The sequence below is a fragment of the Lytechinus pictus genome, chromosome 10, assembly GCF_037042905.1.
Source record: "Lytechinus pictus isolate F3 Inbred chromosome 10, Lp3.0, whole genome shotgun sequence".
NCBI classification, from domain to species: Eukaryota; Metazoa; Echinodermata; class Echinoidea; order Temnopleuroida; family Toxopneustidae; genus Lytechinus; species Lytechinus pictus.
Window position 1 is genome coordinate 16,502,798 of NC_087254.1, and position 23,846 is coordinate 16,526,643.

Consider the following 23,846-nt stretch of genomic DNA (forward strand, 5'->3'; position numbering starts at 1 on the left):
ATTGAAGGGATTTGTAATCAGATTTATCATATTGAATTGAAATATGCATATTGAGAGGAATAGTTTATATTATACCAGGGTCCCGTAACACAAAGGTTGGCGATTAATTGTAGGTGCGAATTTTACGATTGATTGTTCATTGTAGTCAATGCAATCAATCGTAGAAAAATGTTCGCCGATCATCGCCAAGCTTTGTGTTACAGGCCCCAGGACCCATAACTTGAAACTTTGCAATCGATTGCGAGGCTGATTTCTACAATTGATTGCATAATAGGTTATTATGTACGATCAATCGTGAGAATTAGCCCCACGATTGATTGCTAGGCTTTGTGTAACAGGGCCCTAGATAGTATACAAATAATTAATGTTAATGAGTGCAATGGACAGAATACTTCATGAGGTGAAAGATGAAATGATCCAATCTTTCACCAAGTGAAATATTCTGTCCATTGCACGAATGAAGTACATTCATTATTTGGTTTACATGACACCTAAAAATAGATCCTTGTCATTTGAAATTTATGAATTTTGATGCAAAATAAATTATGCCCATGCAGTGCGAGCTCGGTCTGTTGATTGTCGCGTACATAATACACGCACGCTGCAAACACAAGTGTTTTTACTTGTGGTGCCTGGGGTCTTGGTGCGCTCGTGCAATGGACAAAATCGCATGGATCCAAAATTGCACGATGAATGGATCCAAAATTGCATGGTTGATGACGTCATTGTAAATGGGCTGAATGATCAACATCAAACAACCAATCAAATGACAAGGATCTATTTACTAGGTGTCATATACATGTAACGCTTCATGATACCTTTGTAAGTTATGTATGACTCTACCGTGACTTGATAACACGTTTCATAAAGCAAATAGTGATTTTCACCAACTAATTTGTTCTGAGCCAATCAGATGCAAGGATTTCAGTAGCTTATAACAGTTGTCAGTGAAAATCACTATTTGTTTCTTGAAAGGCTCCCCAGTTCTTTGGCGTACAATCATGATTTCCATCAGATGCTCAAGGATGAAATACATTCTTGTTAGAATGGTTTTTCCCCTCTATAATACGAAGCATCTGATTGCAACTCGTAGCGTTGTCTGATTGTAATAAAGGGTCAAAAGACATTTTGTTGTGTCAGTGCAAGAATGCCCTTAGCAAAACGTTTTCGCGCACCACATCAGAGCAGATATGCCCTTACGCAATGCACTTTTGCGCTGCCAAGAGCGTTTTTGCACGCATGCGATGTATGAAAATATGGTGTTAAGCACTTGTCAGACGTTATATCAGCAGATATGCCAATTTTCAGATAATATTCTGAATTCAGACTATATCAACTTATTTTCAGTGATACCATGCGCATTTTCCATGCATGAAATGGCTCATTCTCGATGATTTTCAGACTCATTTTATCATTTCTAAGTGGCATCTGTTTCAAACAAGTCCTGGTGGGTGTTTTGTAAAGCGGTTCGTAAGATACGAATGACTTTACGCATGACTGGTGATCCTTTCTTGTGCTATGTGATATCCCTATGTAAGAGATTTATGACCTAAGAACATGTTCCAGCTTTATGAAACACCCGCCAGATTTATCCAGCATAGGAACAGTACCCATCGGCCAGCCAGAATCAAGGATAGTTGTCAGGTCTGACTTCTTGTCAGAGGACAGATCTTGTGTTGGTGCAAGAACACTCTTACCATAACATGCGATGCCCAAAAGTGTGGTGTTAAGGGCGTTCTTGCACTGACACAACGAAATGCCGATGAGACATTCCATCACCAGTTGTAAAGTCATGCATAAAGTTTAATGATGTATGTAGATTTGTGTGCAATTTACAAAGGGTTTCATGAAACAGCCTCTTGAATGATAAAATAAGGAGTTGGAACAATGCACATGGTTCCAATGTGTTATAAATTTTTATCTATCGGTTGCATGTCAAAGTAGGTGGATTGTATTTTGGTACCGCTGTATGTATCATGAGAGAGATTGAAGGAATATTATATTGGATGGCTTAGAATAGGAAACCAAAAATATTCCAGGAGTTAAGGAATATTGCACATATCATTGATGAATGCAATGCTGCGTATCATGGATGAGTGTAATATTGCCTTAAGAAGCTAAATATTTCTGGTCTCATACGTAAAGACCATTCATTAATCTATAATGATTGTTCATGATATTGTGCAATATAGCCTGAAATTGCACTCCTACCTGTAGTTTTATACATATCACATCTGTATCAGGTTTAAGGCTTATGATATGTTTTATCAGGCTACATGTTAACATGTCAAAAAAAAATTCGAAAAATTATTTTGTTCAACCAATTAAGGGTTTGTACAAAAGTTATAATTGATTGTTAATATCAATTGCATCTCTTATGTTACAACCCCCCCTGAGTCCCATCTCAAAAAGAGATGTGATCAATCTAAAATTCCTATCTCTTAACTACAAAACTTTGATCGATCGCAGTTTGGGTTTGAATTTAATCCATCATAATTCTTTGTAAGACAGGCCCCAGATTAAGAAAGTCACTGGCATAGCCTGTTGTGGTCGAATGTGTGTACAGTATACAAGTCTTTCAAATGAATTCTTTTTTAATAATGGTGTACCTCTGAACGTGCTCTGATTCGCTTGACACATGGCGTAACTTCTGTTTTATGGATAATTGGCAGAAAGTTTAACTTTGGCTTTGGCTAAATTTCGATAGGTGCAAAAGATTCATCAATAAATCTTATGTGTCATGGGTATACAATGTACATTGTGATTTATTATTATATTGTTTTTATTATTATTAATTTTTTTGAGGCGGGGGGGGGGGGGGGGGGCACTAGACTTAATGCACAACATGATGCATATCATTTATCTTTACCAAGTATAAATATATACAACTCTAATCTTTAAACTTGTTTTTGTATGTATGTAACGTTTGTACCGGTATATAATTTATATTTTTTGTATTCATTGTTATGTTTGCTGAGATTTCTTTTGGGATGATTACAGATTACGGTATGCAATCATGTATGGCAATGGTGTTACGATCAGTGTGTATCCAAAAGTGTTCTGTTCTTGCAAGGTATCAAGAATCGATTAAATCGATGGAATATTCCAAGACCGAATGCCAACTTAAAATTCATAATGCAGGTTGTGATTCTCCTTATCGCGTATAGCTTATACTCCGCAATATCAACCATTGGTGTTGAAGAGGGTGTCCTCTGAAAAGTCTTTGAGGTACCTGGATGTGTAGTGAGGGGGTACTTTCCATTCAAACAGCTGATAAGCGTTTTTGTGCATTCGGAACACACGACTGTTGAAAAATCCTTTCAGTTCTTGAACTATCAACCGTTGAAACGATCCATAATTGTGGAAACAAACACTGAAATTGAAATTTTCACAATCAGCTCAGGTTCCTAGCTGTAAATGGTAGCGTTGATCATCAGGGCACCTGTCTTACAAAGAGTTGCGATTGATCCGATCAACCACAACTATGGACGGCCAGCAATGTCAACATCCAAAATGCAAATTTGTTCAATATGTTAATTTGTTCAAAATTTTTTCTAGATATGTATATATTCATTCATTCATCATTCTCTTGAAGATAAATTTCCTGTATAAAAATCATGGTATGAATGGATTTCCATACAGTTGAGATTGATTGGATCGATCGTCACTCTTTGTAAGACGGAGCCCTGCTGAGCTAAATACTACCAGGAAGTGCGTGTCCCAACAAAATTACCCTGGATATTGATATCACGGAGTAACGGCTATACATGTATGCGATAAGGAGAATTTATTTCATCCACTGAGTTAGGTTTGCGTGCAAACTAGTCGGAGTATGCTATCAAAGACAAATGATTGCAACTGCATGCAATTTCATTCCAAGTTACAGAAGAATTCCATCAGTGTATAATTGCATATCAGAGCACCATAGCAATGATTACATTTGCATGGATACTGTTTTTCAAGAACAATAATTTCCTTTTAAGAAATATAAATATTTATCAGGATGTCTTGCCGTTTGAATCTGATTGTGCTCGTATTTGTGAGTTTGTTTTGTTACCAATAATTTGTCTCTAAATGTTTCAGAAAAAATCCTTATCAAACATCAAAGGTCATTTTGTAACATCATAATTGTCAAATGTAATGACATTTTCTCTTGAAATATTACCTGGATGACTGAGTACCATTCCATTAATACTTGGTAACTGTGCCTGTTACCAAATAAGCCTTTCACAGTTGTAACTGTGCATGAGCAGTAAAAGATCATTCGAGATATACCATCAAGATGCATTTCAAATTCGCCGACACAAGCATTTGTGATTTGATAGTTATTCACATATTCGTTTTAAAACATTCTTGTTCATTGCATCCGCTTAAGAGTAACAGTGTTCACAATCATTGGTGTTTGACAGTAGCCCAAATAACAATGTGCCAGAAGCGGCCGTTACCCCAATTTCCAAACTTGGTCACTGAGACGTACTATTCTAGTCACTGGGGTTCTGTAACACAAAGGTTAGCGATTAATCGTACGCTTGATTCTCACCATTGATTGTACATTGTAGTCAATGGAATCATTCGTAGAAAACTATTCTACGATCATTGCTAAGCTTTGTGTTACGGGCCCCTGGTCTTTAAAGGAATTTGAATGCCACAGGATGCTATGTCTAGGAAGCTTAGCATCTTCATTGCTCATTGTTGTAATGAAATATGGAAAAAGTCATTTGAGAAAAGCTGACAATGCGCTAACTGTGAACTGGATTATCAATAACTAATATAACTATTAGTAATGTTTTATGCATCAGTATCCAGAAATGGAATTTTGTGTGATATTATGTGTACATGGTCATTAATATGACCTACATATTAGTGTTCAGATTATTGGTCTTTGATATATATGTAAAAATAAAGGAGAATAAATCAGATGGAATATATTGCTAATTTGTTGTTTTCTGCATTATTATGTAATGTACTCATAATGCTAAGAGAATTAAATGAAAGTATACTTGGTGAAAGATGAGAAATATGGGGGAGTATAATCTTATGGAGAATGGTGTTTTTCACAAAATGGTTGAAAAAATCTGAAAGAACGACATTAAAATAATCTTCAGGGAATAATTTGATATTTTTTTACAATTGTGCTTTCGGTTATCTCAAATGATGGTAATAATAATTACTTTTTATAAAACACTTTTTCAAGTTACAAGAGCTATACAAATGACAAAAACAAATACAACAATGGGAAAAAACTAAAAATAAAACTACATGAAATGAAATACAACTTGCAATATATATAAAAACAAATGAGATATGAGCATCTTCTTGAGCGCACTTATAGAAGGGCACTGTTGAAATTTATCAGGTAATGCATAAACATATTTTGGGGGGCAATTGGAAATGACCTACATGTATCATCTATCGATTTGAATGTTCTTTGGATATGTAATGATGACAGTGTTTACGTGGATTGATATTGCAAAAAGTTTGCTACTGGTAATGTTTGTATCAACAGTGATAAGGAATTCTGATATTCTGACAGGTTACAGAATAAACAAACAGACTTCTAAGTTTATTTTTTTAATAATAATAAAATATGTAAAGCTTACAAATTCATATATTGTACAAAATAACACAATAATCAAAGCACACATTAACTTGGCATTTTGGCAAATAACGTAACATATAAGTAAATTACAATTCCAACAAACACTTGTAATTATTCATTAATATTCTGAGTTGTTCCTCTGCAAATCACAATTAAATAATGGTATATCACCCCTTTAAATGCATCACTTAATTCACTTTCATTATTAAAGAGGGGCTGTTACACAAATGAAGTTTGAATAACTGGTATGATTATAGAAGTGGAATGACTGTAATGGCTATTCCACAGGTATCAGATTTATCTGAAGCAATCAAATATGCCTGGTAAAAACAAACAACAACAACGTAAGTCAGAGCTCTATCACTGGTAGTGGTAACATATTTCAGAAACTGCATGTGAATAAAGGGTGTACATATTAATGTTTCAGCCATGCGAAATTGTAAATATTCCATGACTGACAAAATAAAGGAATCAAATACATTTGCAACATTAAAAAAAAACTGCTTGAATGTTGCATGGATCCAAAACTATGCACAAGTGATCCCATTATAAAATACTGGCATATAGAATATCATAGCTTATTTCTTCGCAACATAAATGAAAGAACAAAACCAGGTTAAATTCAAATATCTTTATCAACCTGATAAAATATTTGCATCATAACGTGTCACTGTACGATGAACCCAGCATGTACAGTACAATGTACATACAAATTTATGTATGTACACTGTTCTTTAGTTGCATCATATTCACAGTTTACACACACACACACATGTGCGCGCAGCAGACATGAGTGCACATATCTTTCATCTATTTGAAGTCAAGCTCACTGAGGTTTTTTTATCCCCCCCCAAAAAAAAAAATATCTGGTAAAGGTAAAAATATATTTTGTACTTGTTTATCCTACCAGCTTTGTTTTGAAAAAAAAAATCATCACTGACAACATTCTTCAGTATGGCTTATTGACTTTGCATAATTTCATATTTTAGGCATGCCAAATGTTTAGATGTCTGTTAACACTTTTTAACACCATCATCTTTACTAAAAAAATAGCTGTATTAAAGAAGAATACAATTGGATAATTTGTATTGGTTTTTTTCAGATTAATGACCCCATTTTCCACTAGTGTTCACTCCATGAACTAATTACTGAGATTTTACTTGTTTTGCTTGGTTTGAGAGTTGGATTGATTCTTTGAAACTTGGGGGAAACCCAAACAGAGAAGAAACATTCAACAAGAACATAGCTTTTGAACAGGTAAATGCAAAATATTCTGACAGTGTTAAATGGGTTTCATCCATTTCAATGGAAAAAGAAGAATACTGGATGTACAATATCCCTGCATACGGGTAGCCTACACTCTACTACCACATTTTCTTATACTTATTCATATAATCAGTCATCAACAATTAGTACAGGATTATCATTTTTCTTTCATATGTAGCAATGATATTTTATATAACACTGCAGGGACTTTGTGATTTCTAAAAATATAATGCCATATCATTGTGTCAAATGGAAGACTATTACATTTTATATGTCTCCATATGTACTTTCATCAAAGAGTTACTTGCGCTCTGCAGTGACAATTTGCATAATCAATACAGAAGACCCATGACATTCCCAAAACATAAGCATAAAAACACCCCATAAACCTATTTTATAAAACCTATTAATGCAAACATATTTGCATTAATAGTCCAGAAATGTACATTCCTAGGATTCCAACAGCTGCAGTGTGAAAAGGGTCCATGTCAGCACCAACTAGCTCTGCAGAGCAGGATCAAACATCTTCCACAGCCTATCAAACTCTTGAACGTATGGATCAACTATCTGCGGATTGTCTGTGATGATCATGTTCTCGTTGTTGGCTGTGGTCGCATGGCTCGTCCAGTTAAAGGATCCGGTGATGACCTTCTTTCTGTCCACCACTACAAACTTGTGATGCATGAGGTAGTTGATGTTTGTTCTCACTTGTATCCCTGAGGAGGAAAATATTGTAGAAATATCATTCTGTAAAATATTTTCAACCCATAGAGATAAAAAGGTTTGGGTTGATTTTGTAGACCTTCAGTATGTTTCAACAGTACAGATTAGTGAATTCAAAGCTGCAACAATCTAAATAATAATAATATAATAGCTTGTGTCATACATCAATTTTTTTCAGAAAGCACAACTACTATTATCCCGACTTAAGCTCAAGCTTCCACTTCATGTACATGTACATTCAAGGAATTAATACCATCGGATACCCATTTACCTCACCTGGGTCAAGTGCAGTACAGTTTGGATCAATTTCTTCCTAAGGAAATTATGCCATGACTGGGATCAAACCCACGATCCTCTGTTTCAAAGTCCTGAGACTAATCCACTGGGCCACAACACTCCACATATTCATGAATCAATACATGTTATTTCATGATTTTCATAATTGTCTCAGTGTAAAATTTTAGAATCATCATTATACAACTTAACACTTTGATGAACATCATGGCCAAATTTTCATTCAAACTGCTAAACATAATAAGTCTTATTAGCATGTAAGTAGAAATTGCATTCAAATTCATAAAGCCACATGGATAAATCTGCTGATAAATAAGGACACCTATATTAAAAATATTCTTTTTAAACCCCCCCCCCCCACAGGAATGCAAATGTACCTCTGGATCTTAATTTGCCGACTTGAGTGCCTGTGTAATTCTGAGCTTCCTGATTGGTGATGACCCTCACAAGAACACCCCTTCCTTTCATGCTGATCACAAAATTGACAAGCTCTGCATCGGTCATGACATAGACGCACACGTCCAGGGTCGTCTCCGCCGAACGAATGTGGGACAGGAACTGGTACATGGAGTTATTGTCATCATGGGAGAACCAGCACCTCTCAACCCGGCACCCGTCTCCCCAGAAGTGAGGCTTGCATGCCCTAACCCTGTCAGGGAATATGAGGACCTTGTAGATGTGAGGATCTTTGAAGGTCTTTGAATCCTCTGCAGGGGTGGCGGTGGTGTCAATCGCTTCGGTCTGGGAATCACTGAACTTGCTGATGAAGTAAGTGCCAAGCCTGGACACCAGCCTGCGTCTCCAAATGTAATAGACGACCTCTGAGGCTAATCCCACGACCAGAGTGAGACCCAGCACTTGTTTAACAGTTACCATGGTAATGTAGCTTTCACCCTGCATCTAATCTTGTTTTTCATAGAACCAGCGTTTTGAGACAGAGATGGGGATGTTCTGCTGATAACAACAAAAATACAAGATGAATCAAGGAGACTTACTTGAGAATTACTTAGAATTGAAGATCAATACGTAATGTTTGATAAAATTTAAACTGTTGACTACAGAAAAATTTGAAAAATTTGAAAAAAAAATAAGGCAGTTATGAATTTTATCTTTTTAAAGTTCTAAAATCAGAAATAGCTATACTTTAGAAGAAAAATGGCGACGTATGTGATGTCATTAATGCAGGGTATACATGTAGATCAAGTCCACATGCTTCAATACACAAAATTAATACGAAGTTTGTAAAAATGTAGTTTGTTTCCTTAAAATTACAGAATCTTATATTCAGACATCAGAAAAATGTTCTTACATAATGACCTGCAACATGCTTGTTATTATGGTCTTCAGGAAAAGGGGTTCCAATGCAACTTCAAATCCTGATTATTAATAACATGACAAATGGAAGAGTTTTACTTGCAACCTGTCACAATCTATTATCTATGCATTTATAATTTTTACATATTTCTTACTTCTACGGATCTAATTTTTCTGAGTAACTTTACAATCCAATAGTCATTAAAAAAATTGATTGAGAGCATGGATACTGTTAGAACGAGGCATCACACATATTCTTGGTGTTCCTCTCATTTTCCTCATTCCAAACATAGTTTATTATAGGTTGGATTCCCCTTTAACATGTTTAACTTAAATTGAAATTGTCATCATGGATGGATATAATCTGTGACAATTTTGTCACAATATGAAATTGATAATATTTATGTTTGTACATTTATCCTACATGATAACTGCAACTGTAGAATAAATGCAAAAAAAGAAATTAAATTAGTAAATTACAGATATTCTACAGATTATACCTGTTCACAGCTAAACTGTAACAGCGCCCTGCGCGCAGGAGCCAGCTGCAGCTAGCAGCAGATCCGAGCATGCCCGCCCCGCCGACACGGCTGGGTCCTCATCAAGATCACACCCTCGCACCCACCCCGCCCCCAGCCTCGTCCTCGAGCTCGCGGACAGTGCTTGCAACAAACAATGTTTTGCCACTGAATTGCAGCCGCCTCACAAAGCCATAGCAGTCAGATTTACACTCACCTGAAATGAAATCGGCAAAAACGATTGAAGTCCTTACATCACCAACAATATTCTTTCAAAGTGAAATTTCCGCAATACGTTGGCGCGGTGGGTACTGGGAAGTGGTAATACGGGTAATACTGTACTAGCGCTAGCACGTGTATTTACAATAGGATGTAAATATAACCTTTGACCTGAAACTGGCGGACGGTTATTGAATGGGTAAAGAATGTGATTAGGCTATTGTATACAGATATAAAATGGTGATGATTTCGTTAGTAATCTCTTTTGAAAGTAATTCTATTCCTTTATGATTACTGTATATAGTTTGAAAAATAGGGTAAAAAGACGTTTGTTGAACTATACTCTGGGGTAATTTAGAACTTATTTTCTTCAGTGTAGATGTATGTTACAACGTTGTGATTTGGCGTTGCCAAGCATTCGCTCAATACGTGTGGTAAGCAAAGCATGGGGAGATGCCAGTTACACGATCTCTGGGAGCGTAGCTGCGACAGCACAGCAAGAGACCTTCACTCGCGGGGAGCGCTGGGCATGATTTCAACAAGGTCACCGTTGCTTACTTGGATTTCAGCTGCTTTTTCCGCGGATTCGTTCCTCTCCATCAACAACTGTTAACAACAAACTAGATTGCATCTGCGATGTTATATCTCTACTGAGAAGAAATCAACAACTATTCAAGTGCAAAAATGGCGACCATGACTGAAATAAATTTTGCAGAATTGATTGATTTGTCGCTGGGAACACCCGAAGTCGTGAATTACAAAGGTTTGCGAGTGCTTCTTGCTGCAATTGTAAGCAAACTGGGAGTGACTAGTGTTAACTTGGAATTAAATGAAGGAGATAAAAAAGAAATAAATGAAGTGAGGGATGCTCAATCTAAAGGCAAAGCAAGAGAACATGATGGGACAACTCCGACAAGGCCTTCCACGGGCACGGGCACCGGGCGATTGGAAACCAATTTTACTGACATTGACAAGAGCAAGAGCATCGCCATTGCGGATTCATCCAGAGACGGAACTGTGCCCAGCAAAGACAAAGTTATTCAGGATATTGAACAAAAAATGTCAAAGATTGAGGGACAGTTGAGTGCACTGAATGCCTTGCCATCAAATCAGAGTTTGATGTCAAGATCAGGAAGCAGCGATGATGGAACGAAGAAGACTCCTGTTTCAGACATGTGGCAACTGATGCAATGTCAGAAGACGGCTGCAGCAAATGAAGAAGGTGTTTCAAAGGTAGATCGGTAGAAATTTTTTGGGGTCTTCAAGCTAACTCAGAGATCCCTTTGCAGTTCAACAATTTTTCTTTCCATTTTCACAGGGGGTCTTTGAGAGAATAAAGAGTTTTTCTGTTAACAAATTTAAAGCTTGGTAAACTTGTAACAAAAACACTTAAGTCTAACATTAGATTTAATAATATATGCACTGTAGATCTACATGTAGTTCATACTTGTATTTAGTATTTGTAGGTCGAAATGTATGTAGAAGACTATGATCAGCCAGAGCTTTGACAGCAGTTGTAGTTTGACTACATTAATTATAATCTGATGAAATTCTTGCCAGGATTGGAAGACCTGTGGATTATTACTGTACGGTAGGGTAACACATAATTCTTTTTTGTAAAACAATGTTTGAAATATATATCTTTTTGCATTGCATTCTCAAACTATTATTGATTGGTATGGTAATAATCAACTCTGATTGTGGGCATCGCCAGTATTAGTGAAGACCACCTTGAGCCGATACCCTATTGTTTTCTTTTTGAAGCGTACAGTGGTGCTAGAAAGTTAGTGAACTCCACCAGAAAACGAACATATTTCATGTGTTTAAGTTCTGTCATGTTTTAAATATTTAATTGAGAAGTCAGGTGATGAATTATTACATTCAATAAAGTTTGTTTCTCTGGGCTCGCCGAACATTGTAGTGTAATTGTCTCCATTCAACACTCGGCATGAAGGAGTGCATTTTCAAGGTGGGGCTCACTAACTTTTGAGCACAACTGTATGTTCTGAGAAAAAAAGCCTAAGTTCCAGTTTGTTTTATTCTTACATTTTTATACAATAAATTCAACTTTCATTTGTACTGGTAATTGATATCACTATGGAAAATCAGGATCATCTCTGACATTCCATAGTACATAATTATAATGGAAAGCTTGAACACCTTCATTGGTAATTTTTCACTAAGTACTAAGGATTGAAAGAAAATACATCCAATCTAGTTATCAAATAGGAAGGGGTGGATGTCCGGACACATGAGCAAAGAAACCTTTGTACTTTTTAACCCTTGTACTGGTATGTATGAGAAAGGTGATTTTCCCTTTAAAATCAAACTCTTGAACTTTCATGTTAAAATGATCTCTATCTCTTAATTCTTACTCATATGACAGAAAGCTATTTAAATATGAAATTAGTTCTATTTTTATTCCTAGAAATTCTATTTCTTCTTGATTTCATAAGGTAATAATGCAACATTGCAAAAGTAAATATTGTTCCCTCCAACCATTTCCTTCCAACTATAATACCCTTGATCAGGGACGGATCCAAGATTTTCAAAAAGGGGGAGGGGCACATTTTCCCCGAGAAAAATTTGAAAAGGAAGAGAAAAAAAGGTCCTCATTTATGAGCGGCATATTCCTTAAAAACATATTGTGATTTCCAAAGCGGGGGGCACAGCCGGATGTGCCCTCCCCCTGGATCCACCAGTGCCCTCGATGTGAATGAATTACAACTTTGGATGGTTATGCTGGATACAATCTTCAGATTAGTATATAGGTCTACTGCATGTGAATGAGAATCTAGTCATTTCAATTTCTGACTGATTTTGGATTTGTAAAATAATTACAGATTATACACTGTACATGTAGGTCTATACTTTTTTCTTTTTTTTTACAAGTTTGGATTCATCAAAAGCAGACTAAGGGCATTCCACTCTTCACCTTTTCCATTCTAGTTTCTTTGTGTATTGTATAAGTGCTTTAAAAAAACAGCAACTGCCTAAGATTGCACCTGCTCTCTCTTTATTGGAATTCCAACAGTTGTGATATTACCTTGACATCAGAGAGTAAATAATAGATGTCATTGCAGTGACATCAGTATCTCGAGCATAGATTTTATAGCCTACACATGATGAAATTTTCAGAATTACTGAGGTCTGAGCAGTCTTCCCGCATGAAGCAATATTTTGTTGAAATATGTCGGGTGGGTCATTTATTTAGTATTTTTATAATTGTTATTATCTCATTATTTATTTATTTATTAGTAATTTATTTATTATTTGTTACTATTTTTTATCTGGGGGTTCTGCTGAAATTTTAGTGAAAAAGTCTTGAATAGTATTTGAATGTACCTACACAGTCATACAAAATTATTTTATGTTCTCATTAATTGGTGTTGTTTTGCACTGAGAATCCTTATTTATTTATATTTCTAAAATTTCATGTACATATACATGTAAGAAAAGCTTAAAGGCTGATATTTAATAATGAATTTGATGAGTTTAATAATATTTCATTAACAATGAATCTTAATAATTTTAGTCAGATATCATTGTACAGTAAACTGCCGATTTGTTTATTGCCAACTTGTCCACTCATCACATAGTCTACCTTCATTTTAAGTCTAATGCCATTCCGTCCATCAACATTTCGTCTAGCAGTCAAGTGGGCATTAGACCAACATAGACAAAGTGATTATTGGACCGAATGACAGTCATTTGGTCCAATAATCACTTCGTCTACATGTATGTTGGTCTAATGCCCACTTTCTTATAATTCATTTTGCCCAATTAACACTTAGTCCAATTTGGTATATGGACTAAATGGCTATTGGACCAACTGGTCATTAGATGAAATGGCAATTAAACCGTGTGGATAGTGGGCGAACTGATGGTAGACCAAATGATAGTAGACGAGTTTGTAATTGGACGAATAGCAATGACCACTGTACATGTACATCTATGGTAATTGTGGGTCTGTAGTCTGTTATTGTAAGGTCTTTATACCAAATGGGAAGATTATCCCTTTTATTTCTTTTTGAGGTGAAATATAAATTTATACTTTTCATAATTAAGAAAGGTCAAGTTTATAATTCACTACTTATTATCTCCATGAAGTACAGACATGTACATGTGTGTCATCATCAAGTTATTGATGGACATTAATACTTGTGGTTTATTTTTCTGTGACAAACCGAACATATGTGACCCTTAGCACCCCTCACAAGCTGTCAGACAATGCCCATTCAATATGCTAATCAATATGAAAGGACATGAATACAAAGTGGATTACAATACCAAGTAATGTCATATAACACTAGGAGCAGACACTTTTTGCCCAAGGCTATACTGTATGTCAATCACTTAACAAAGGACTTTGCTGGTAGGCAAATGGATTCCTTCTCAAACAACAATAACAATGGCTACAAGGAAAGGGTAAAATGGAAACAAAAAGTCTGCAAAGTCCCTTAATAATTTTGCATGCTTGACTTGATAATGAAAAATTATAATCTAAATCGTAATCAATTATGGATGCTGATGAACAACGGGGAGTCTTGCGCAGTCAGTTTGTTACCATGGAAACATGAGATGTATACGTCGTTCAGGTACTTACATATGTACTTGTAGCATCGGAGAATAAAGGGTGAAAATATTAATGCTGTCAATATACATTGACAGTATGTATTTTGAACACGGTGTCATTTTTTTAGGTTTTATGCGACTGTCAATCATTTCATTATTATTACATATATTCTGCCACTGTAGTTCTAATTTGTTTTATTTAAACAGAAAATATTTTAATCTGTATCATAGTTTGAAGTGGCAATTGATTGTGGAAGAATGATATTTGCTTCTTTCTCTGAACTATAGTGAATTATTTATACAGAGTATATTCAAAAGTCAAGTCCAGCTCAGGAAAATGTTGATTTGAATCAATAGAGAAAAATCAGACAAGCATAATGTTGAAAATTTCATCAAAATCGGATGTAAAATAAGAAAGTTATGACATTTTAATGTTTTGCTTATTTTTCACAAAATAGTTATATGCACAATTTAGTCACATGCAAATGAGAGAATCAGTGATATCCCTCACTCACTATTTCTTTTGTTTTTTATTGTTTGAATTATGAATACAATATTTCAATTTTTACAGATTTGACAACAAGGACCAACTTGAATGAACCATAAAAATGTTAAAGTTGAATTAAGAAGGGGGTGGGTTCCATAAATATGGGTTCCACACACAATATATAGTATATGTCAGTTGTTCAAACAGATAGCACGTCACAAAAATCCTCTGCCTTCTCGATATTTTGCTTTGAAAGTTCAGGGAGAAATAAAACTTTGTTTTACAGAACAATGAGGAGAAATTAGAATATTTGATATAATAAAATTAATAAAAAATAGTGAGGGATGTCATCAGTTCCCTCACTTGCATACCAACCGGGATATGCATATTTATAACTGTTGTGAAATTTAGTGAAACTTAAAAATGTCATAACTTTCTTATTTTACATCTGATTTTGATGAAATTTTCAGTGTTATGCTTGTTGGTGTTCTCTTTTTATTCAAGTCAACTTTTTGCTGGGGTGGACTTGTCCTTTAAAGTGAGTAAAATGGTTTTTGTTTCCAATCAACTAGTCTACAATTAACATTAAAGATGATAACATATTCTAAAGGTTATGAAGAATGTTTTCACCACATACACCATACAGTCAAGAATACAGTTTTCTTTTCTATTTTGTTTTACATACTACTTCATGTGAAGATTTTGTTTATTGATATAGATTTACAATGTATCTCCATGATTAGTTTTTACTCAAATATTTTTTTTTCTTGTTCCTTTTTATTTCTTTTTACAGCTTATGAGTATGGTGGAAGATATAATGAGAGAATTATCTAATATGAATCGGCAATTACAAGACCACACCAAAAATCTGTCCAATCTACAGGACAAACACGCCAACCTAGCCAGTGATATTGAAAAGGTAAGTTGAAGTGTTTTTTCCAAATGCCAACTATTCTATACAAAATGTACAAAACAACAAAGCAGACTGATTTTCTCAAGACCTATTTTTTAATTTCTTTCTTTTTATGTGTCTAGATTGTCTACCCTTTTTCTCTCCCTTCTTTTGTCTTTCTTCATTCTTTGCTTCTTTGCTTTCTATCTCTTTTTTTAATTCTATCTTTGTTTCTATCCTGTTTTGCCCCTTTCACTTTTTTTTACTTTCTTTCTTATTAATTTTTCTTTGATTTTTCTTGCTTTTCTTCATTCCTTTTTCCATCTTTCTCTCCAGATTTTTCTTTTGGAATATATATTTATTACTTTTTCCATTTTTTTTCCTTTATAGTACATGTAGTCTATGAAGTGTTCCTGTGAATACCATTTTTTATGAATTTCTTTGAAGCACCATGTTAGAAAGTACATTTATTACAGTTTAATCATTAATAATGAACTATACAAAGTTTTTATTTTGAGCCAATATTACATGTAAGTTTCAGCAGTTATCAGCATATACATGTACTGAACCCTTATTCATTAACCAGCCCATCCATTTTTTCTATATTGATTTGTATTTAACAATATCCTTCACTTGATTTGCATTGTAAATCATATTGTATTTCTTATTTTTGAGAAGTTTATTATCAGTATTAATTGAATCATTCTACATATTGACCCTTTGTATGTAAGTCACATATTTTCTGATAATTTCTTATTCTAGTAATTATGTTTTGACTTTCATATTCAGTGTTTTTTTATCTTCGTAAATGCCTTATACTAAGTTGTCCTTCAATCCTTTGTTCTTTGCGCCTTGAAACCTACATATAAAGTGCTTTATAAATGTTGTGTATTATTATTATTAATTTATTATCTTATAATACCATTTTTGCAACAAATTAATACAGACCCTAATTTTGTTATGCCATTTTGTTCACAGATTAATAAATACAACAAGACTGTAGAAACAAGACTAAGCTCATTAGAAGCTTCATCAGGACAACAGGATAAAATTGATGATCTCAACAAACTCATAGTAAGTTGATATCTAATGTAGATATGTCATTTCATTTGTTAATGATGATAATGATAATGATGATAATAATAACAACAACAATAATAATGATAATGATAATAATAACAATGATAATGATAATAATAGTTATAATGATAATGATAATGATGATGATAATAATAATAGTAATAATAATAATAATGATGATATGATGATGATGATAATAATAATAATGATGATAATAATAATAATGAAAATAACGATAATAATAATATCAATGATATCAATAATAATAATGATAATAAATTGGACTTGTATTGCACCAAATCCACATCATAGAGTGTTCGAGCCACTTTTAAATATGTGATTTTTGAACAGAAATGTTTTTAGGTGTAGTTTGAAAGATTTTGATGTTAATAATTTCATGTTCTTCAGGAAAGGCTGTTCCATAACTTACAAGATGAGTGAACAAATGATCTTTCTTTTTGGAATCTTTGATTAGTTTTGAGTTGGTTTTGTTGGTTTAATTTTAGCATGAAACCTTACTGTAAACCAGGGGAAAATAACAGGAGTGCTTGGGTTGATTTCACCCCCAAAATGCTCAAAAGATCCATGGAAACTTTAAAAGAACCCCTGGAATATCTCCATTCACTGCAATATAAAAGCTTAACCAATGTTTTGCAGAATTAGGCAGTGGGTTATTAAAAGCAGCCCCTGTAAATATGATGTTTTTTAATAGCCTGGTGTAATTGTAACCTGCATAAATATTGTTAAATATAAATCCCGACTGTTTTTATACAACTACAATGTGCTGCTCTGCCATTCAAAATCAAGGATTTCTCTTTTATGATCATTGAAAGATAACTTGTTATTAATTACAAGTGTGCTTAAAAACAATGTTTATTGATTCTTATATCTTGAACCTAAATTTTATGAAATATTTCATATAGTTTGAGATACTCGGTGAATGCATATGACTGTTTATTTTGGGGTATTATTAGTATTAAACCAAGTTAATCCTTGCAATTGAAAAACAGAAATCATGATCTTGAAAAAGGTAGTGTCCATGACATTTCAAACCTTAATATAGGGAATCCATTCTCATGGGGCTCGAGTCTTTAGCTCCAAGGCCTAATTATAATGCATCACTGATTTTTACAAAAGTACATGTACATTAAAAAGCTAGGGTGACCTGGGGGCACTTCATGAAAGGATTTGTCAGATGTTTTATCCAACATTTAGTTAACAGTGCCTTTCAGCCAATCAGAACCAAGGAAAGTTGTCAGAATCTAACAACTTGTCGGACAAAAATGTTGATGAAACGCTCCTCTGAGAATATCAATATCATTACAAAATGGCCATGTATTTTATTAATGTATGATCACTTTGCCTAATTTATAGAGTGAGACGGATGTTCAGAAAGTGAGTGCTTTATACCTCAGTCATATTTGCTCTACGGCGGCTGTACGGCGAGTCGAAAACAGCTGATTTATTAATTTTTATTCAAACCATCTATATGTAGCTATTACAAATAAATGTTGACACTGCTGTTTTCGACTCGCCGTGCTGCCGCCGTAGAGCGATTGTGACTGCATGTATTAATGACTGCGTGTACAGTAGTTTGATATGTTACATTAAGCATTGCCATTTGCATGCATTGACATGTACTGAAAACCTGTTTTGTTACGAACATGATCAGAATTGAATTAAATTGAATTAGAAAACCTTTATTTCTACATTGTATGTGATGCACTTTATCATTTTGATAGCTATGGAAAAGTTGAGAATAACTGTAATATACATGTATACAGCATATCTTAACCACCAACAGTCAACCTTTTCAGTTCATTTTCTGGTTAAGCAACCTCTTCACTCTCTGGTTACATTTCACAAATATTTCATTTTGTTCTTTTTTATCAACTGTTCAAATGAAAAACATATAGTTTAGGATATCGTTAGGGATATCTCCCTACATTAGGTAAATTTACGACATGTAGCCGTATTAACTGTTGTTAGAAAGTCATGTTATCTTGTCCTATGCAACGTGTCATGTACACCTGTCATTTCATCCAAGACAACACACAGTCTTTTGTTTCCTAATATAAACAGCTGGAAATTCGAATGCAGGGGTGCTGATTTTAGCTTTAAAACTGAAAGGATCTTTGCATAAAATAAAAGGACCTTTGTCCATAATCACAAAAGTATCATGTTGCCTTTGAACAGACAATAACCATTGTTCACAAGTTAATATTTATCAGAAAGTGTGTATTCAAGTATCATGTTGCTTTTGAAGTCTAGACAAATAGCTTGAACACAAGTCAATGTTTATCAACAAAGACTATTTGATATTGCTTCTTGTTGAAAGTAATATAAGAGATTTTATTACAATGTCAGGTACGCTTTACAGTAGCCTTGGCCCTAGGTATTAATATAACAGTGCTGCACAAGTTATTTTCAACTTTCATTAGACCTTTAGATGACCCATATCAGTGCATGACTTTTAATGTACAAGTTTAAATCTTCATTGAATTTGACTTCTCAAAGGGCCTTTTCACATGTGAATCTTGAATCATCATTGTAATGATGATTGCAATTCATCTTCAGAATCATCCTACCTTTCACACGGAAAATTTGTACTTTAATTGAGTGAAACTTAAACTGGAATTCACCTCCTGAGTAGAATTTGAATTCGTGATTTTAATAGCGTTCATGATTTTAGCTTGGTTTCAAACGTGCTAAAAATTCGTCATTAGCCTTATTTTTCACTAGAATCATTCAACGTACAATTTTTTTACCCTGTATGTGAAAGGGCGGAATGTCTGTGTACATTGTACTGTACATGGATGTTTTGTTTCAGAATTCCAGACTTTTTATTTATACAGTATGTATCTTGAAAATTCTTGATAGATAGTTACAAAGCCTTTTCTCACCTATCATGTGTAATTATCCGAGCACTGCTTTTCTTTTTAAAAATCTTGTCCACAATAGATTTGCTTAATCACAGATAAGGTAATCTTTACAAATGTATTTACATGTACCGGTAGTCGTATTCTAAATTGACCTTTGTAATGATCCATAGCTATGCATATGGAATTATTTGCACAGCTCACGTACATGTAATTATCAATTTTGATTTTGATATTTGACAAATGAATGCATGTTCTGACTGATCAATTCTTCCAAATTGTATTTCCCTTTTGAGTCATAGAGAGATAACCTTCGACACTGTGTATACACACAGCATATACACAGATTTGAATTATTCAATGTTTTGTTTTAAAAGAAATCTATTCCTAAAGATTTGCACTCTCAAGCTAACATGCACACCGCATTATTTTATCATCATTTGAAGTACATGTACCTGCATGGGAAATACTTCTCTGTATATTAGAAAAAAAATGATTGTCCAAATATTGTAAATTTTTATCATCAATGGTTTTCGGTGAGGGCTTGCATGCCTCTGCACAAAGGTTTTGAATTTTAATAACATTTTGCGAGCCCCGGCCCATGGATGATAACATCCTTTTTTTTCTGTCATACTTTTATGTAATTATTTGAATTATATCTTTGTGCATTGTACAATTTCTTTGTTGAGGAAATAGAAGATAATTCTTAGAATAAATTAACATGACCATCCATTCAAAATAGTGGAATGATTTTCCTTTTTATTAGAGACGTCGGTCTCCATCACTAAATTATATTCAGAAAAGCATTAAAAACCCATTTTTGGTAGTTTGTAGTTCTATAGTCACACAGCCTATATTGGGAAAAATGCAGTATAATAGAAATGATTACTAATAAATGCTTTTGTGTTGAATATTCAATAGGAGGAACTAAGGAACCAGTTAGCATTGTTGCCTCAAGTGGAAGAGATCGTGACATGGCCTGACTTTGAAGCAGCCCTGAAAGGAGCGTATAGAGAACCGATTGATCATTCAGACTCAGCGATGCAAACTGTACCTTCAGATGTAAGTAAAGCCTACAGCAACGAGGCCCTCGGATGGTCAAAACAAAATCCCAGAAGGAAAAACCAGTTCCACTGGACCAGTAAGACCAGTAGAATTTTAACTGGTAACTCTGGAAATTGGAACATCGGTTTACTTGTCTAACTGGTCATACTGGTCCAGTTAAAAATTAAACTGGTCTTGAATTACTGGAATTTTATACTGGTCTTATTTCTGGTGGTTGTTACTGGTCTCACTGGTCTTCATACTGGTCTTCAAGCTGGTCTTCAAGCTGGTCTTTACTGGTATTTTCTACTGATCTGACTGATCCTCGAACTGGTCGAACTGGTCTTACTGGATCTCTTTATTACATGCATTTGGTTTGTTATATACTATGGTAAGTGAAATGTGATGGAAAAGATGGTTAGTAAATTAATCTTTCTGCTGTTATTCTAAATGTGATATATGAAATTACACACTTTCATTGTGAAGTAGTTCACACACTTATTTGGAAAGTTTTTAAACAACTATGAGTGCCATTGCAAGGATATTCCATTCTAAATCCTGATTTTTCTTTTTAAAATAGGAAATATGCAAATGAGGTAAACCACGTGATCAGCATCATCAGAATAACTGGTATTACTGGTCTTGACCAGTTCAATTTCAAACAATGAATTACTTTAGACCAGTTGACTATATCAGAGGAATATATCTTGCATTGATCTTAATCATAATTAAAGGAAATAATTATTTTAATGATAATGTTAATACTTGATAATTATGATAATATTAATAACAATAATTACAATATCGATAACAATGATAACAGTAATAAGAATGATAACAACAATGATCATAATAATCATAATAATAATAATTATGATAATTATAAGAAAAAATGATGATAACAATGATAACGATAGTAACTTTCTCTGAATTGCAAGATTCATTTTCCATAATTCGTCAAATGATTTGACTCGAGATAAAGTCATTATTTATTGGACCAGTAACACCAGTTTGATGAATAACAATTTAACTGGTATTACTACTTTACTTCATTTGGAATGCAATTGTTTGAACTGGTCTAGTTGATTTTTACTGGTCCAGTTAAAAATCAACTGGTCCAGTAAACATATACTGGAAACCAATATAAATCTACTGGAAACCATTTATTGGACCAGAAACACCAGTTTGATGAAAAACAATTTAACTGGTATTACTAATTGAGCTTCAACTGGAATGCAATTGTTGGAACTGGGGGGGCTCCATGCAGTTGATTTTTACTGGTCCAGTTAAAAATCAACTGGCCCAGTAAAAATATACTGGAAACCAGTAAAATTCTACTGGAAACCAGTAAAAATTCTTACTGGTCTTACTGGTTTTTCCTTCTGGGATGGTCTGAATATCAAGCCTACCGGGGGGCTGAATTGAAGTGTGTGTTGTGAGGCAGTGCCACAAGACCCATACAAAACCTCTCTTGATCAATGTGGAATTAAACATGCTTTTCATATTTGCTTTAGAACTTACTGGTACATTTAGTAGGATGGTTTGCCTTTTCTGTTTATTTTTTTTTATTAGAATAACACATTTTTCTAAACATATTCTCAAACAAATTTGCAGAGCCAGTCATTATGACAAATCCCTCACTACTTTATTTGAATTGACTTGTGTATCCTTTTTCTCTATTTGATTATTGCTTTGAGATTGTAAAATTTGTGGTTTTTCATTTTGTTATAGCCTATTTCAAGTTTTGAGGAATCCCACAAAAGTGCATGTGACTTTTCCATTTCATATTATATGAATGCGTATGCCCTAAGGCAAAATGATTGAAAGTTGGATTATACTCTAGTACATGTACTACATGTAAATATTCAAAATTTATCAATTGACCCTTTACCAAATCATAATTAGGCCAGGCTGTAGAATGGTCCATAAGACCTTTCTTGGTTTTTGATACACTGGGCATTGTAATGATTGGCTGTACAACAATAGCACATTTTCATATTTCTGTTTTTTTTTTTCATTTTATAACCTCCATGGAAAGAGAAGATAATATATTCAACAAATATACTGTACTTAGAAATAAATTGATAAATTTTTGGTGATATTATTTTATTACTCAGCCTAGTAGTCTGCAGTCTCATGCATAGCAATTTGCATTATGTTTCATATTGATGCAATCTGTTCAGTGTATATATACCCCAGCAGTGGCGGACCGTGACCCTGAGGAGACAAAGCATTGGAGGGGCACAGCATTGTTCACAAATAATACAGTGCCCCTCCAATGCTTTGTCTCATCCGGGTCACGTTACGCCACTGTACCCCAGATAGATGTGTGTTCTATGATTTTATGTGAATACACATGTATAGGATCTAAATATTCAATGCATATGCAACCCATCACTCATATAGCATAGCGACATTTCTTTCTCGTTATTTCCACCACTCTGTATTTGAATGGTATTGTGTTAAAGAAGAACTGTCCAAGATTTTTAGACCATGTACACATATTTTACAGAAAGTATTTTTGTAGTCATATACTGATGAAACTGGTTTTATTCTATCACATCGTTTTGTTCTTCGAAGAAGATATTTGTGTATTTTGTAGAGCTGTATGGGGTAGCTGAATGTGTCAAGTTATTTGTGTATCACATTGTTTTTGTTCTTCTAGCACTCAAGAGTCCAGACAGCACCTTTAAATCATGCCTCTGCTCAGACCACTGTAAGTTTTTTCCTCTTCGTGTTCTACAAAAATGTGACTTTATTGCTCATCCCCAGAAATGTTTTTAATATTGGATTTGTAAAAGGTCAACAGTCATTGTGGCTTCAAAAATTGAAATTTAAAAATGGTTTGATAGAGTATATCTTCCTCAACCTACTCTTTTAAAAATAAGATGTCATAGAATTCAACCAAGTGTAAGATACACAAGCATCAAGCTTTTCCCACAACTACCGAGAATTT

At 34.2% G+C, this 23,846-nt stretch overlaps 2 protein-coding genes across 6 annotated transcripts in view; one reads left to right on the forward strand and one right to left on the reverse strand.

The window, feature by feature from the left end:
* Nucleotides 1-5,555: 5,555 nt before the first annotated feature.
* Nucleotides 5,556-10,081, reverse strand: LOC129269899 (uncharacterized). 2 transcript variants are annotated; one of them, XM_054907355.2, is made up of 3 exons: nt 9,932-10,081; nt 8,260-8,833; nt 5,556-7,581 (listed from the first exon to the last, which is right to left on the reverse strand). In XM_054907355.2, exons 2-3 carry the CDS (start codon nt 8,780-8,782, stop codon nt 7,364-7,366), a joined length of 741 nt encoding a protein of 246 aa, XP_054763330.2. In that variant the 5' UTR covers nt 8,783-8,833; nt 9,932-10,081; the 3' UTR covers nt 5,556-7,363. The 2 variants fall into 2 exon arrangements, with proteins under 2 accessions (XP_054763330.2, XP_054763329.2); XM_054907354.2 differs by having other exon boundaries at nt 8,260-8,836.
* A 53-nt stretch (nt 10,082-10,134) lies between these two features.
* Nucleotides 10,135-23,846, forward strand: part of LOC129269173 (glutamine-rich protein 2-like) — a 39,829-nt gene continuing 26,117 nt past the window's right edge. For all 4 annotated transcript variants that reach the window (XM_064105433.1, XM_064105434.1, XM_064105435.1 and 1 more), the window contains exons 1-5: nt 10,135-11,166; nt 15,789-15,914; nt 16,866-16,961; nt 20,768-20,908; nt 23,556-23,606. In XM_064105433.1, the coding sequence (XP_063961503.1) occupies nt 10,618-11,166; nt 15,789-15,914; nt 16,866-16,961; nt 20,768-20,908; nt 23,556-23,606 (963 nt within the window). In that variant the 5' untranslated portion in view covers nt 10,135-10,617. The remainder of the gene's footprint in view (nt 11,167-15,788; nt 15,915-16,865; nt 16,962-20,767; nt 20,909-23,555; nt 23,607-23,846) is intronic.